General features: G+C 62.4%; 1 protein-coding gene across 3 annotated transcripts; it reads right to left on the bottom strand.

The window, feature by feature from the left end:
• Positions 1-622: 622 nt before the first annotated feature.
• PPP1R26 (protein phosphatase 1 regulatory subunit 26) lies at positions 623-7,483 on the bottom strand. 3 transcript variants are annotated; one of them, XM_047093896.1, is made up of 4 exons: positions 7,249-7,483; positions 6,574-6,861; positions 5,904-6,040; positions 623-5,256 (listed from the first exon to the last, which is right to left on the bottom strand). In XM_047093896.1, exon 4 carries the CDS (start codon positions 4,748-4,750, stop codon positions 1,256-1,258), a length of 3,495 nt encoding a protein of 1,164 aa, XP_046949852.1. In that variant the 5' UTR covers positions 4,751-5,256; positions 5,904-6,040; positions 6,574-6,861; positions 7,249-7,483; the 3' UTR covers positions 623-1,255. The 3 variants fall into 3 exon arrangements, with proteins under 3 accessions (XP_046949852.1, XP_046949853.1, XP_046949854.1); XM_047093897.1 differs by lacking the exon at positions 5,904-6,040 and having other exon boundaries at positions 6,741-6,861; XM_047093898.1 differs by lacking the exons at positions 5,904-6,040; positions 6,574-6,861.
• Between the last annotated feature and the right edge of the window lie 7,943 nt (positions 7,484-15,426).

The following is a 15,426-nucleotide window of genomic DNA, read 5'->3' as shown; positions in this document are numbered from 1 at the left end:
GAAAATTCACTTGCACGTCTGAATACTAAACTCAGCTGCAAAGCAAACCTTGTCCAGGTCCGTCAGCTGAATGCAACAGTGAGTCGTAAAACTCAGGGCCGCAGACAATCAACGTCGTGACCGCTGAGTGTCCACCCCACGCGACAGCAGCCCCTCCTGTCTCCCTGGCAGCCTCTGAGCAGAAGGCACGGAAAGCCACACTCTCCCCGCCTCTGCAAGGCGCCGTGGCTTGTGGCGCAGCTCAGACCCACCGCGAGGCCGGGGGCCCTGCCCACCCCCACTCGCAACAGCACAGGCAACGGCCCATCGTGCCTCGGGGAGGCGGGCCCTGGGGAAGCCGCCTGGCGCACCTGCTGAGTGCGTGAGTGTGTGAGTGTGTGTGAGTGTGAGTGAGTGAGTGTGTGGGCACGCCCTGGCGAGGCCCCGGTCCCTGGAGGGTGCTGGGCCTCATCCTGGGCTCTCCAGACGTCTGGGCTGGGCACCACACCAAGGAAAGCGGCCCCGGCCTCGTGTGTTCCCGAGTGCCGACGGGGAGGAGGGCACTCTCAGGTGACGTCACCTTCCCAGACCGTGACTGACGACGACGACGAGGAATAGTGGCTCCCATACGAAAAGGGCTTTATTGGGCTGTTAGAATCACACAGGAATTGAACGGGGCTGGACGTTAAACAACACAGGCTCGGGTGCCAGTCCGTCCGCCCGCTGGCCGTTGTGCTTTGAAATGTTCTCCCGCGGAGGCGGCGACCGCAGCGCTCAGAGGACTCGCCCTGGCCTCGCGGGACCGGCGGCCTTCAGGTCACAAGAGCTGTCCAGTAGCTTCCCGACGGAGGCCTCCGGGGGCGCTTCTGGGACGCTCGGGGCGGGCGTCCACCGCTGCCTTCCCAGGCACGGCCAGACCCTTCCAGCGGCCACACTGGCGGTCAGGGTCACCTGAGCCCTGGCTGTGACGGCCAAGCCAAGTGGCCGCTAATCTAAGCCTCGCACGCAGACCACAGAAAGCGGCAGTTAGGAATGCCCTACAAAACCAAACAACAGCATTTTCCAAAAATACTTTTTACAGCACTTTAAATAATTTACAAAAAGGCTACAAAAACCCTATTTTCCAGGACACATCTGTTAAATAACGCCACCGCTCCCGGCCGGCCTACCCGTCTACGGGGCTGCGCAGGGAGCCTTCCCGTTCCGGGCCCAGGCTCGCGAGCAGCGGGCGCACACAGACGTGCTTCCCACAAGGACACAGAGCCAGCACGCGTCCTCAGGGCTGGAGGGCTTTGCCCTTGGCCTCCGGGCCGCCGCCCTCCTCCACGGACGTGTCGCTGAGCTCGCTCGAGTCACTGCCCACGGCCTCCCGGGCCTCGTCCTCTCCACCGACAGCCCTCCGCCTGTACCTCAGGTCCAAACCGTCGTCCTCAGAGCCCGAGTTCCTCCTGGCGTGCAGGGTGCACGCAGCCTGTGACTTCCGGCTGGGCCAGCGTCCACCTTCCTTCTTCGTGAGCAGGCGCGAGCCTCCGGACACGGGGCTGCGGCCAGCCGGCGTGTCTCTGAAGGCCGAGAAGGACGGGCCCTGCAGGGGCAGGCTCAGGGGCGGGCCAAAGACTCCCGCCTGCTTCCCCCCCCAGGAGACACTCTTCCCGAAGTGGAATAACTGTGTGGACAGCAGTGAGGAGAAGCCCGCGAAGGGCAGGCCTTTCTTGGGGTCCTGGCCCTCCAGCCCCTGGTCTCTCTGGCCCCCGAGGCCCCCTCTCCACACGGCCTCTCTGCCCTCTGGGCTCAGCGCCCACGCGCTCTGCAGCCGACTCTGGTGGGCGAAGTCGGCCCACGGGAGGGCGAGGCCGGTCTGGGGGCCCCCCAGGCCATCCGCTCCCGGCTTGCGAGTCCGCGGGCTCCGGCCCCGTGTGGTCACAGCAAAGGCCGCACCGGGGCTTTCCGTCCGGACGCCAGCTTCGACGTGAGCGGGCGGCGGGCCAAGAGCACGCTCTCTGGCACCCCCGGCCCCTCGCGGGCTCTGATCTCTGTGAGCGCAAACGAGTCTCCGACCGGCAGCCGACCCTCTGGCGGACAGGGCCCCGGCCGTGCCGGTGCGCCTGGCCAGGGCCGCAGGGAGGCAGGCCTGCTCCGCCAGGGGGCCGCTCCTCCCGCCTGGAAGGAAGGCCCTCCCCGTGCCCCCAGGGCCACCCCTGCCCCGCTGGCTCTGTGTGCACACACCGGGCTGAAGGGCCAGGGCGGGAGTGGACACCTTCTGGCATGGCAGCTCGGGCCTGGGCATGCTCCGCGTGCCGGGGGCGGCGGGGCCCCCACCTAGGGCCTCTGAACCGCTCCCGGACTCCTTGGCCTTTTCCGCCAAAAACCTTCTAATCTCCAGCTCGATGCTGTCATCGCTGTCCACGGAGCTGCTGTCATCGGGCGGGGGCCCGGGGCTGGGGCCTGCACCTTGAAGTTCACAGGCTTCTGCGTCACCGCAGAACGAGTTCCCTTCGGGCGCTTTTCTCCTTGACTGGAGGACCGGGGGCGCGTCCGCGGTCCCCGTGCCGTCTGCCCGCGTTCTCTCCGTTTCCCTGCAGGAGACGCTCAAAGTTGTTTTCACCTGATTCTCTCTGCTGTCTTTTTTGGGTTTGGAGAGGCAACTCTTCAACAGAGGAGGGCTCTTGTCTTTCCAGTCCTTCTGGTAGCCCCCGAGTTTATCCACGCACTGGGTCTCGGTGGTGCTGAACCTGACCTTCCTCTTGCACGCGGCCCTGGGGTCCTTCCACCTCCTCCTGAGCCTGCGCCTGGACCGAAGCAGGTCCTTGATGGCGGTGTCCAGGTCCTCGTCGCTGTCCAGCGAGCTGCTCTTGTCCTCCGAGCTCCCCTTCCCCCCGGTGCTCCTCACCGCGGCCGCCTTCCCGTGGCCGGGCCACACGCCACCCCTCGCGTCCGGGCCACCGTGCTGCTCGCCCAGCTCCAGCGGCCTGCAGGAGAGGGGCTGGCCCCTGGTCTCGCCCTCTGTCCTGGGGGCCCGGCCGGGCTGCGCGTTCCCGGGGCCGTGGTCTGCGGCCTGGGCCCCCTCCTGCACCGTCTCTCTTGTTTTCTTGGGTGTAGACGGCCGCACAGCGTTGCTGCCTCCCCTGCGTTTCCTTCTGCAGCTCAGCGACAGGCCCAGCGTTTTGGAGACAGGGACCCCGGGGCCAGGCGACGGCGGTGGGCTCTGTGTGGACTGTGGGCGGCTCTCCGTTGTGGCCAGCCAACCCCCCGACTGAGCCTTCAGAGCCAGGAACGTCCGGATCTCCTGCTCGATGCTGTCATTGCTGTCCACGGAGCTGCTGTCCCCGTCGGAGCGGGCAGGCAGGGCTAGGGGGCAGGAGAGCGGGCTGGCAGGCGGGGGGCTCTCGCCGCCCCCCACGGGGGCTGGCAGGATCGTTTTGGAAATGTCCAGGATCGCTTCCGCGCACATCAGCTCGGCGGATGTTTCTGCCCCGCACGGCGGCCGTTCGGCAAGCTCGTCTTCGGCAGCTCTGGGCTCCCTGGGGGGCCTGGAGGGGGGGTCAGGGGCAGGGCCACCTGGGCGGAGGTCCACGGCCTTCGGGGCCGCCGGCTTCTTCCTGCTTGGTGCTTTCCTGTGGGTTTCGGGCAAGGCACTTTTTGTGGAGTGGCTTGTGCCGCGTGGGGGAGGGTCGGGCCCCCTCCCCTCCGCGAAGGGCGCTCTCTGCGGTGGGTCTCCGCTCGCCTCCTTCCTTTTCTCCAGCTGGTACAGCTGGATGGCCTCCTCGATGCCATCGTCACTGCTGGAGCCGGACACCTCGGGCACCGGGGCCGTGCTCTTGGGTCGCTTCGCCCTCCTTCCAGGGCCCGTGCTCCTCCTGATGGTACCTTTATTCTGGGCCGCTTCTGCAGGCTCCACATCCGCCTTAGACCTGAGGCCTCGGGGCCGCGTGCTCACCCTCGACGGCCTGGGGGGTTTCCGGAAGACAAACTCCCTGCAGGCTCCGGTCACACCCGGTGCATGGTGTGCCCTGACCGCCAGCTCTTTGCTGGACCTAAACGCCGGTCTGGCCGGATTATCGCCGGGGTCTGGTTTTGCGTCCACGGAAACGTCACCTCTTGGGGTCTCGTGTTGTCTCTTCTCGTTCAGAAACTGCTCTATCTCTGCCTGGATGCTCTGCTCGAAGGAGTCATCGCTGCTAACGCTCGCCGGGGAGGCGGAGCCCTGGTCCCGGCCGGCTCGCACGCGGCTGCCAGGGGCGCCCCCTGAGCTGGGTGCCAGCTTCGGGGGACACGGGGCCGTCGAGGCGCTACTCCGGGGAACCTCTGGTCTGCACCGCCTCCCCCCGTCCGCGGCCCCGGACGGCTGGGCGGCCCCGCCCTTGGCCTTTAGGTACTCCTGGATGGCTTCTTCGATGTCCCGGTCCACGGAATCGTCGCTGTCCGAATCCAGCACCAGGGGACCGAAGGCTGCAGCTTCCTCCTCCCTGGAGGGGGCAAAATCGGCAGCAAGCCCACAGGCGGCAAACGCGGGGTTGGCGGCCAGCCTGGCGTCCCGGCCTCTGTCTGCCCTCTGGCTTCTCTGCAGGGCAAGCTCATTGCTCATGCCCAGAGCGGCCTCGTGGCTCTGAAGCGTGCTAATGACCATCTGCACTCGGGCACTCACCGAAGCCCTCGCGACGCCCTCGTGCGGCTCTGCGAAGCCCCCGGGAAACCTAAAGCCCCCGGGCGTGCCAAAGGCCTCCCATTTCGACTGGAGAGCAACCACAGGAGGGGCGTTCATGAGAAACATTCTAGCAGGCGGGGAGGGACGTGCGGAAAGGCGACTCTTTATTTCTCTGCCCGTTTCACATCCTGGGAGGAAAGAGGGGGGTCACCGCAACTCTGCTGGCGCACGCGGCCACGGAGAAACGGCACGCCAGGCTGGAGTCCAGAGAGGCGGCTCCGAATCCGGTGCCGGGTGAGCCGGGGGCGCGGGGGGGAGGTCACTCATGCTTCCCGGGCCTCGGTCCGCGCAGCTGCAGGGGGAGGCGCGGAAGGACCCGCCCCCGAGCCATGGGCACCGGGCTCACACCGAGGCCCCCCGCAAGCGTCTCTTCCCCGTCCCGCGTTCCTGCTTCGGCCTTCCGTCTTCTCTGCGCGGGAAGCGAGGTGTTATTTGCCGCAAAAGGCTGTCAACAGGTGCCGACGGGATCAGGTGCGCGTATGCGTCTCCGCAGGTTAAAAAGAATGACTGTGTGAGTGTAAGCTCAGGGTGACTTCGCGGATAGTTTCCTTCTCGATGTGGAAAACAAGCCCCTGAAATAAAAAGTTATGTGCCGTGAGCAATGAAAAAACGAATTCTCCAGGCAGTCTTTAAAGAGCCACAGAGCCTACAGCCTTTTTGTTTAAAAACTGCCAGGCGGTCTCATGGGCTGGTATCATTCTCTGCTAATCGGCAGAGAAGCCGTCCCACATGCTGTCACGCGCCCTTTCTCATCCTGCGTGGTTACTCCGGTTCCCGCAGCTCAGACCAAGGGTGGCTGCGTCAGCGGAACCGCTGGGCTGGTCCTGGGAACGGTTCTGAGGACCTGTCTGCGAAGCGCCCTTCCGCTAAAGGTCAGGGACCGCTGCAGAGGGGGATGTGATGGGCACCGTAGAGAGTCGCTTAGAAAATACAAGACACGTCACCTTACTGGTCATTCCTAACCTGTTTTTCTGATCCCTGATTTCTGACCCCCCCAAATTAGAATGCAAAACATCTGTGATGCAAGACAGCTTTGCAGCATTTACAGCAACAGGGAAACTGAGTTCCGCCCCAGGATAGTGCCGGGCACGGCTGTCACCGCCTTTGAACCCCAGTGGACAGACCGGAACCGGCCTGTGTATCTGCTTTGCTTTTAACATGGACCCTTCTCTACCAGGAGCCTCCGTCCCGACGAGCACATCATCTTGTATTTACACACCACAGTCCTTTCCAAGAAAAGCGTGGCCGGCAACCTAGGCACAGACTTGCCCAAACAGGTGCAACTTAACCAGAGGGCCCAAGAGCTTCGGAAGCAAGCCGTTCACGATCACGGATTCGTGTGTCCCCAAAGTGAAGCTATAACGTAAAAGCATTTATTGCAATCACTTGAAATTCTCAAGGCCAGGTTCGGTGGGATAACACAGGAGCCAATGTTTGTAAAGCATTTCAGGGATTAGGTCTTCCCCCCCCCCCCGCCCCCCCTTCCCGTTCCTTTACCGACTTTTAAAATAGACTTTTGACTGCCACAGGGTAAAGAAAATCAGAAATATCTAATTCAGATGCCGAAACTTCAGCTAGTACAGATTTTTTTTTTTTTTTTTTTTTACAAAGAGCATTAATTTAAGGGCTTGAAATTGAATTTTGGAAAAACTTAAGCCTGAGACCAAAGACAGTTAATCACAGCTAATTCGCAACTATCCTGGGCTACAGATCTGGTTCCAGAGGAAGTATGTGAACCTATCTGCCAGTTCTCAGACCCTGGCATCCCACTGCGGCCCCAAATCTCTCTCGTAACATCACCCTCCCGGAAGGCTCCCGGGGTCACAGACCAGTGGGGACGACAGGGTGGGGAGAGGGCTCTTTCACTGGCTAGGGGAGCCTGTGCCCACCTTGCAGTGGGGGTTACTCCAGCTGCCTCAGCACAATGACAGAGATCATGAGATGTTCTCATCAGCCTCGGGCTGTGAAGAGTCTATATCAAGAATGTTAACTACTTAAGCCGCGATGCGGGCGCAGCAACGAACCCAAAGGCACTGGGCTGCAGTGATTTCCATACCACGTAGCATAGCTGGGGGAAGGACAGCCACTGGTCTCCCCGTGTTCACCGTGTTCCCGTGGTTGCACGGCTGTAGAGAGCTCAGACTCCCAGTGAGGAGGTTTCTGAACTGTCAAATCACCTAGTGCGAGAATGAGGGAAAAAACTCACAGGGAATCTCCAGCGACAGCTTGCGTATTTAAAACAATCAACTACATAAGATGAATCATTCAGAAAAACTCCCCAAAACTATACTTGGAGAGAACTGTGAGCCGAAGCTTTGTCAAATAGCCACCCTGTACCCCGAGAGCCCCAAACCAGGCCTGGAGGGTGGCCAGTGGGGCCACCCAGCCCTGCACCCCAAAGCCACGCGGTGCCAAAGCTGGAAGCGCGTTTGGGGGGGGGGGGCACCCGGGCATCTCAGTGTGGATGCCAGACCCCAGGGGGGCGCGGAGGACAGAACCTGTCTTATCCCCTGAACAGTCTGGCTCCCTGCACCAAATGCCCCCAAGCACGTTTCTCGGCTCACCAAAGAGTGGTTCAGCTCCTGTCCTTCCCGCTCAGGTGGCAGCTTCCCCTCGTGGGGGAGGAAGGTGAGGGTCAGGGTACCAGGCCCAGAAGGAGGGCCTGGGGGGGGGGAGGGGCAAGTGGGCGTGAGCCTGCCAGGAGAGGAGGGTCCACAGGGTCGCCACGACCTCTTCTCCCGCGAAGCTGCCGGGCCACCGCCTGTGTCCCGGGGCGCAGCGGCCGAGACCCTCCCAGCGGGCCCGGCCCCAGGGCGCTCGGCCAGGGGAGCGCGGGCACCTCCCGCGGGGCGGGGCCGGCCTCCGCCCAGGTCTGCGCCGGGGATGCGCTGGCGGCCCGAGGCCCCGCCGAGGCCCCGCGACCCTCCCGGAAGCCGCGGCCGGGCGCGGGGCGCGGGGCGGGGTCGCCTTTCCGCCCGAGGGCCGGGCCAGCGGCCGTGCTCGGGGCGGGGAGCCTGGCCAGGCCGGAAGCGCCCGCCGCGGGGCCTCACCTGCGCGCACCTGGGCCCGCCCGCCGCGCGCCGCCGGCTCCGAGGGCCGCCGGGCCGCCTCGGGGACGCGCTCCCCGACCCAGGCCAGGCGGCAGCCCGGCGCCCGCCCCCCCTCCCCACCCCCCCAACCCCCCGGCCCGGCCGCGCTCGCCCCGCCCCGGCCTCACCGCCCCCCGGCCCGCCGCCCGCGCGCCCGCGTGCGCGCGCGCGCGCCCCGGGGAGCGAGGGAGGAGAGGGGAGGGGAGGAGAGGGGAGGGGAGGGGACTGGAGGGCAGGGCGGGGGAGGCGGCGTGCCCGCGCGGGGCCGGGGGGCGGGCGCGCCGGGGGCGGGGCGGGGCGGGGCGGGCGCGGGCGGCGGCAGCGCCCCCTCCCCGGACCTACCGGCGGCCGCGCTCCGGAAGCCGTGCCCGGTGGCTGGGCATCATGGGAATGGCACGGCCGAGTTCCGGGGGAGGCGCGCGGCCCGCCGGACCCCCGCCCGCTAGCGCGCGCCCACCTGCCGGCCGGCTGCGGGGCGCCCCCACCCCCACTCCCGCGCCCCCCGCCCGGCGTCCGGCCGCGCCGCCCGCGCCCCGCCCCGCGCGCCCAGGCTCGCTCCGGCCCGGGGCGCCCCCCGCGCCGGGGAATTCGGGGTGGCTGACGTGTGACCCCCCCCCCCTCCCCACGCCCGCCCTGCCGGAGGCGGGGCCGGCGCTGGGGGCCGCCCTGTCCCCGGGGTGCCGGCGCGGGGGGCGCGCGCTCCGTAAACGCTGGAAGGTTGGCAGCCGAAGGGGCGGGCCGGAGGCCGGCGCTCGCTGGCTTCTCCGTCCTGACGTCGGTGCCGTGGTGACCGGCTGCAGCGTTGCTAGAAGTTCCCCCACGAGCGTCCATCGTGTCCCTGGCGCCCGGTCCGCGGCGCGGTCCTCGTCGTCTTCCCGCGCCCGAGCGTGCCCGGAGCCCCGAGGTTGAGCCCGACGTCCGGCCGCCCGGCCCCAGGGCCCCCCAGGCTGCCTGCTCCGGGGCCGGCTTCCTCTCCGGGAAAGCTGCCCAGGCCGCCAGCTGCCTGTGCCTTTAGTTTGGGCCGTGGCCTCCTCCTCACAGTGCGCGCTTACTCCTTCCCCCCAGCTAACAGATCAGGAGCCCCAGGAGGCTGAGGAGAGGCAGATAGGAGCCCACCAGGCACGCGTGGCTCAGTCACTCAGGTCTGGGCGCCTGGGAGTGTGGGCCCTGGGCCCGGCCTCCCGGGTTGGGGTTCTGTGGGGTGGGGTGGGGGGCGGAGTGGACACCAGCAGCCCCGTTCCTCTTGCGGGAGCGCGCGCGCTCACACACACACACACACACACACACACACACACACGGGGTAGAAGGTGTCCCTGGTGGCCTGTTGGGGGAGGGGAGGGGAGCCAGCCCCAAGAGCCCCACAGTTAAGTCAAGTTCTGTTTCTGCGCTCTGCACAGGCCATGGGACCTTGTACCCCTGCGGTTTGGGCTGATGTTTGAGTCCTTGCTCAAGGCCGTTGGTGTTCCAGGTGCTGCTCAGGTGAGGCCGGGGAGGGGGGGCGGGTGGAGCCCCGGGAAGGGAAGGAAGACACAGTTACCATCTGTGTGCAGGTCCCCCCTGGCCTCCTTGCCTCTGGGGTGAACTGGGGATCGTTTTTTGTCTAGTAAGTTCCAGCGGGTTGACAGGACGAAAACCAGAGGCTTTTTCTGACAGGGAAGAAGCGGGGGAGGGGGGGCATTTCTAGTCTTTCCAGTCTGGGGAATTCGGGGACCAAGTGTCAAGAAACCCATTAAAACATTGCTTAATGCTTCGGTGAGTTGTTTTAATAAACTTTTTTCTTTTTCTTTTTTTTAAATTTTTTTAACGTTTATTCATTTCTGAGAGACAGAGACAGAGAGCGAGCGGGGGAGGGGCAGAGAGCGCGGGAGACACAGAATCGGAAGCAGGCTCCAGGCTCCAGGCTCCGAGCTGTCAGCACAGAGCCCGACGCGGGGCTCGAACTCACGAACCGTGAGATCATGACCTGAGCCGAAGTCGGACGCTTACCCGACCGAGCCACCCAGGCGCCCCTCTTCACGGTTTTTAAATATGTGCCGTGATGAACATCTTTGGTGACAGAGTGATCCCCCACCCCCTATCCGTGGGGAGTCCGTTCAGAGACCCGGTGGATGCCTGAAACCAGGGGTGGTACTGATTCCTGCACAGACTGTGTTTTCTCTTATACGTACATACCTGTGACCAATTTAGCTTATGAACTAGGCGCAAAAAGAGAGTAACAATAATAACTGATAATAAGCTAGAGCCGTGGTAGCAATATCCTGGAGTGAAGTCACGGGGCTGTGGTGTCTGTCAAAGTATCTTCCTGCCCTGCGCTCGCCCTTCTTGTGATGTTGTCAGAGTGTTGGATGAAGGAGGCGAGTGGCCCAGGCGTGTGGCACAGCGGGAGGCTGCCGGTGACCTGAGGATCCGTCAGAAGGAGGGTCATCTGCTCCTGGACCCTGGCGACCGCGGGGTAGCTGAGCTGGGGGGGCTGCTGTGTAGGAAGTGGCCTGAGTATCTACTCGGGGTGGTTTCCTAGAACAGACGCCGCTGGGCTGGGACAAAGACTACCTCGCATTTTGGCAGGATGCGTTCCAGAGGCATCGGCGATGCCGTGTCTGCCATGGGGGGGGGGGGGGGCAAATGGCCCTCTGTCTCCTGCTGGCCGCTGGCCACCCTGCACATTCCGTTTCCTCTCGGGCAGGCTTGGGGAACAGGCCTTTTGTTGCTTTGATTTTGATTTCTTTGCTGGCAACGCTGAGCATCTTTTGATGCTGTTATTGGCTGTGTAGAATGTTGCCTGTGTGTGCTCTTGCACATTTTTGTTTTGTTTGGGCTGTGTGTCTCTTTCTTCTTCTAGAGCTCTTTTACAATAAGGGTTTCAGCCCGTGTCTACCCTGTGCTAGTGTGCATCACATCGGTTTTTCAGTTTGTCTTTTTACCTTTGGAATTCACTTTTTGTTTGTGATGCACAGATTTTTAAATGTGTGTGCAGCCAAATCTATCACTTCCTGACTGGGTTCTGCCTTTGGGATGAGGCTTAGGGTAGCTCTTACCAGGGTGAGATTTCCTAGGGGTTCACCAATTTAATAGCTACGTTTCAAAATAAGAGAACTGTTTACGACATGGGGGGGGCGTGAGTCAAGGCCTTCTTGGAAACGAGAGGCAGAAGCGTATGATGGGGAAGAAGCGGCCTCTTGAAAGGGAAAGTGCTTTCTGCACTTCTGTCCAAAGGCATGACCTTCAGAAACATGGATCTGCACACATATGCACACACACAGAGGCATGCACAGAGGCACACATACGTGCACACACATGTATGTGCACACACATGCACACGAGGCATGCACACACATGCACACGAGGCATGCACACACACAGGCATGCACACACATGCACACGAGGCATACACACGTACACGAGGCATGCACACGCACAGACATGCACACGAGGTATGCACACGCACACGTGCACACGAGGCATGCACACACACATGCACATGAGTCACGCACACGCATGCACACAAGGCATGCACACGCACACACATGCACACGAGGCATACACATGCACACACATGCACACGAGGCATGCACACGCACATACACATGTACACAAGGCATGCACACATGCAGACATGCACACAAGGTATGCACACGAGGCATGCACACACATGCACACGAGGCACGCACACACACATGTACACGAGGCACGGACACGCACACACACATGTACACGAGGCACGGACACGCACACACACATGTACACGAGGCATGCACATGCACGCACACATGCACACAAGGTATGCACACACATGCACACATGAGGCATGCATGCACACATGCACACAGGGCATGCACACATGCGTATACGTGCATGCTCACATGTGCACACGCACACACATGCACACAATGTATGCACATGCACACACATGCAGATACGAGACATGCACGCACACATATGCACACAGGGCATGCACACATGCACATACATGCATGCTCACACATGTGCGCACACACACACACACGCGTGCACACACACATGTTCTTAACTTTGGGAAGCTTAACCTCTTGCAAATCGTCAGGTCTCCATGGGAGGAATGAGAAGAGAGACGTCTGTGTTTACCAGAACTCTCCTGTCGTGAGAGGTGTGGCCTTCGGTGTTGGGGACTCGAGTTACCCCTCTAGACAGGCTCCTGACTGTGCAGGTTTGGGTCCCCCAGTATCAGCCCACGGGCTGCCTCCCCAGTGTTCTTGCAATAGCAGACCCCCCCCATTGTCCCCCCCAGGGGAGGAGGGGCCGCTGGCAGCTCCACTCAGCCCTGGCCCAGCGCTTCTGGGACAGTCAGTAGCTGTGCTCTCCTCTAGGTGGGCCACAGTGGGAACGGGGACAGCGGTGGCGGGGCATCTGGTCAGGCCCTGGGGCACATGCGCGTCACCGCTCTCCTCTGGTCCTCCGTTTGCCCTTCTGTGAAGGGAGCAGAGAATCTCTAGGAAACTTCTTGTCACTCTCCATACACCTCCAGGGAGATGGCTGGGGACCCCGGAGACCAGGGTCAGTGCTGGTAGAGAAGCCGGGGTCCTTTATTCACAGCTGTTTTCCTTTCAAGAGTTAATGATGGTCTCATAAAGGAACTCATGTGGAAGGAGGCACCCCCCCGCCCCGCCCCAACTCAAGGACGTTTGACAGTCCCCGGAGGCCCTGGGGATGCAGGCGTAGACCCAGGTGGTGGGCCTGAGTGCTGCTGTGTCCCTGCCCTGCGTGAAACGGAAAATGCATCGGCCCCACTTTGACACTCTGGCCTGAGGTCGGGCTCACACGGTTCCTACAGGCGGGTCTCTACAAAGACTATTCTTGGCTCATCAAAGCAAAAGAGCCTCGAGGACCAGCAGCAGGGTCACTGGGAGGGAAGGAGGTCTGCCCTTGCGCCCCCCAGAGCGGGTCAAGGTGCGTCCGCCTCCGGGTGACGGCGTACCAGGTGGCTGGATACAGACTCACGCGCTTGGGCTGCGGCGGCTTGGATTATTCCTGCTAAGTTCTTCCACGCTCGTTTCATCTTTAAGTTGTGAGCAATTTTGCTCTCACGCGTGCAGAACTTAGGACATTTAACGCAGGGGGTGAATGCTCACGTCCGCTGGTGAGGCTGTACGCGCTCCACCCAGAGCCCCCCTGGTCCGGTCTTTGGAAATTCTGTTTCTTCCAAACAACCGTAAAAGTCTTTTACCTGAGAAATGGCTTTTAGTGGCTTCTTTCAGTTTTATCGCTTGGGCGTCAGGTGCTTAGGATGGTCCGGGCATGAATTTTACCCCGTTTGCTAATCACCATCGCAGAGGCCAGCGCGACTCTAAGACCGCCTATTTTATACGGTGACGGCCTAAGTGAGGGCACAAGGTAAGCCTCCCGGGACGCAATTATTCCACAGGACCCGGTGTGCATTCTAAGTGGGAAACGAGGACACGTCACCTCCGATTCATTCAAGGCAGAGCAGGATGGTTTCCAATTCTGGATTCGAGAGAAAAATGATGTTCTCGCTCTGGTTCTTGGCAGAAAATAAAGTGGATGAAGACCTTGACCGGGCGGTGTTGGGGGGTTTTCTCCTGTCCTCTCCTCAGAGGGCCCGCTGGCACCGGGGGGCTCAGGGCCAGGATGGGTCCCCCCCCACTTCCGGGCAGGAAAAACATACTGAGAAAAGGGAAAGGGACAAAGGCCAGCGGCAGGCCGACGCCTCCGACCCAACGAGCCCTGGGACAGGAGAAGGATGTGCGGGGGGCTCCGGGACGGGCTCCCGAGGCCGGGCGGTGGGGCTGTGCTGCGAACGCAGCGGGGATCGGCCCAGTGGAGGCGAGAGGCCCGGCCTCTACACTGATGCACAGAGGCCACTGCTCGTGGGTCGCCTCTGGGCAAGGGGTGACCGCGGGCCGGGAGTGTCCCTCGGGCTGTGGCTCGGCCCACAGGGGCTCCGGGCAGCATAGGAAATGTCAGATTTAAAATTTATATATTTTGGGGGCGCCTGGGTGGCTCAGTCGGTTAAGCCTTCCGACTTCAGCTCAGTTCATGACCTCGTGGTCCGTGAGTTCGAGCCCCGCGTCGGGCTCTGTGCTGACAGCTCGGAGCCCGGAGCCTGTTTCAGATTCTGTGTCTCCCTCTCTCTCTGACCGTCCCCTATCCATGCTCTGTCTCTCTCTGTCTCAGAAATAAATAAACATTAAAAAAAAAATCAAAGTTCCCGAGGCTCGACCCGTGTGTCCTGGGGGGCCGGGCCAGGGCAAGCTCACGCGGCCCAGTGCCTTACCCTCTCCCCCAAAGTGACCCCCGAGGCTGGGTTGATGGACAGCAGTCAGGAGTCCTGCAAGGACACGCCCAGCAGGTGTCGGCTCCCCCTTTGCCCTCAGCTGGGATCTGGAATGAAAACCGGTCCCTCCGCGCTCCGTGCAGGGCTGTGTGGAAGGGGGCACGCGGGCTCCGAGGGGACGTTCCCCACCTCCACCCAGGAGCCCCGGGCTGGGCACGGCAGAGCCAGGGGCTCATTCAAGTGAGCAGCCCGTCATCTTCAGGGACGTCTTAGAGCCCAAACGTAGGGTGGTGGTGGCCAGGGGCCGGGGGGAGAGGGGGGCTCGGGTGCTGGCCCGTGGATGTGGGGTCTCAGAAAGGGCTGGGCGGGATCCCCACGCCTTCCCTGGCCTGTGCACAAAGCGCTGGGTGTGCTTGTGTGTGTGGGGGGGTGGCAGGGAGCCCCGAGGCAGCACCAGGCACTCCCTAAGGAGCAGAGACATGGCTCAGTGTCTCCTCAGTTCAGTGGTTTGTCCCGGGGGAAGGCTTCTCTGCAGCCCGGCACCTTCCTTCCCGGCACGGACGGCACTCGTCTGTGTGCGTGATTCCCTGATGCCCCATCGAGTGGAGGCTGTCCCTGGGAACCCAGCAGGTACTAGCAGAAAGTGAAAATGGACTCAGGAAGCATTGCTTGGTGCCTCCCGGGTGCCACAGCCTGTCGATGCAGCAAAAGGAAGAGTCCAGCCCTGCTCCCCAAGAGCCCCATGGATGGGGAATCGGTGAGGTGACATTGGCCAGTACAGTGTGGCTAAGGCTGGGGGAGCTCGGAGCCGGGCACATCCAGGCACATCGGAATGCAGTGAGAAGCTGCCGACGAGCTTCCAGCAGTAGAGGGGCAGGATCAGAGTTCCTCTCCCTTCCTGGGCTGCTGAACTGGGCAGGGTGGCCACGTACAGGTATGTAGGTCGCTCACTGCACAAGGAAGGCTAGTTCACCATGGCCCCACAGCCGCTGTCACCACGATGTCCTTGGCAACAAACAGGAGAGGCTCTTGTGGCCCCGGACGCCCTGAGGCCACTCGTTGCCTTAACTGCACGCCCTCTCCGGCTCACTTTGGTTCCGTTCCTTTCTTGCTTTCTGTCTTTGTGACCTTGACGGTTCTGAAGAGGTCAGTTCCCGGCAAGCCCTGGATTGTTTCCTCTTTTGGGCGCGTCCTTGCGATCAGAAGCATCACAGAAGTGGGCTTGCACCGTAGCAGACACAGGTGTCGATCTGTCCAGTCCCTGCCGACCGCTCGGGCAGGGAGGCGTCAGGCGCGAATCGTAGTTTTCCCTTTTGCCGTGAGCAAGTCTCAGGGAGCGGGAGACGCCGTGCTTTGGGACGACGTCATCATCCTGCAAACATCGT

The sequence above is a fragment of the Lynx rufus genome, unplaced genomic scaffold (genome assembly GCF_022079265.1).
Source record: "Lynx rufus isolate CCGP_SWC_20201006 ecotype Redwood Valley unplaced genomic scaffold, mLynRuf1.p SCAF_36, whole genome shotgun sequence".
NCBI lineage: Eukaryota > Metazoa > Chordata > Mammalia > Carnivora > Felidae > Lynx > Lynx rufus.
Note: the sequence above shows the minus strand (reverse complement) of the source record. Positions and strands in the feature narration are given on the sequence as shown.

What these genes read in the sequence shown, in the direction of transcription:
- PPP1R26 (XM_047093896.1), bottom strand. Translation starts at nt 4,750, where the DNA reads ATGTTTCTCATGAACGCCCCTCCTGTGGTTGCTCTCCAGTCGAAATGG.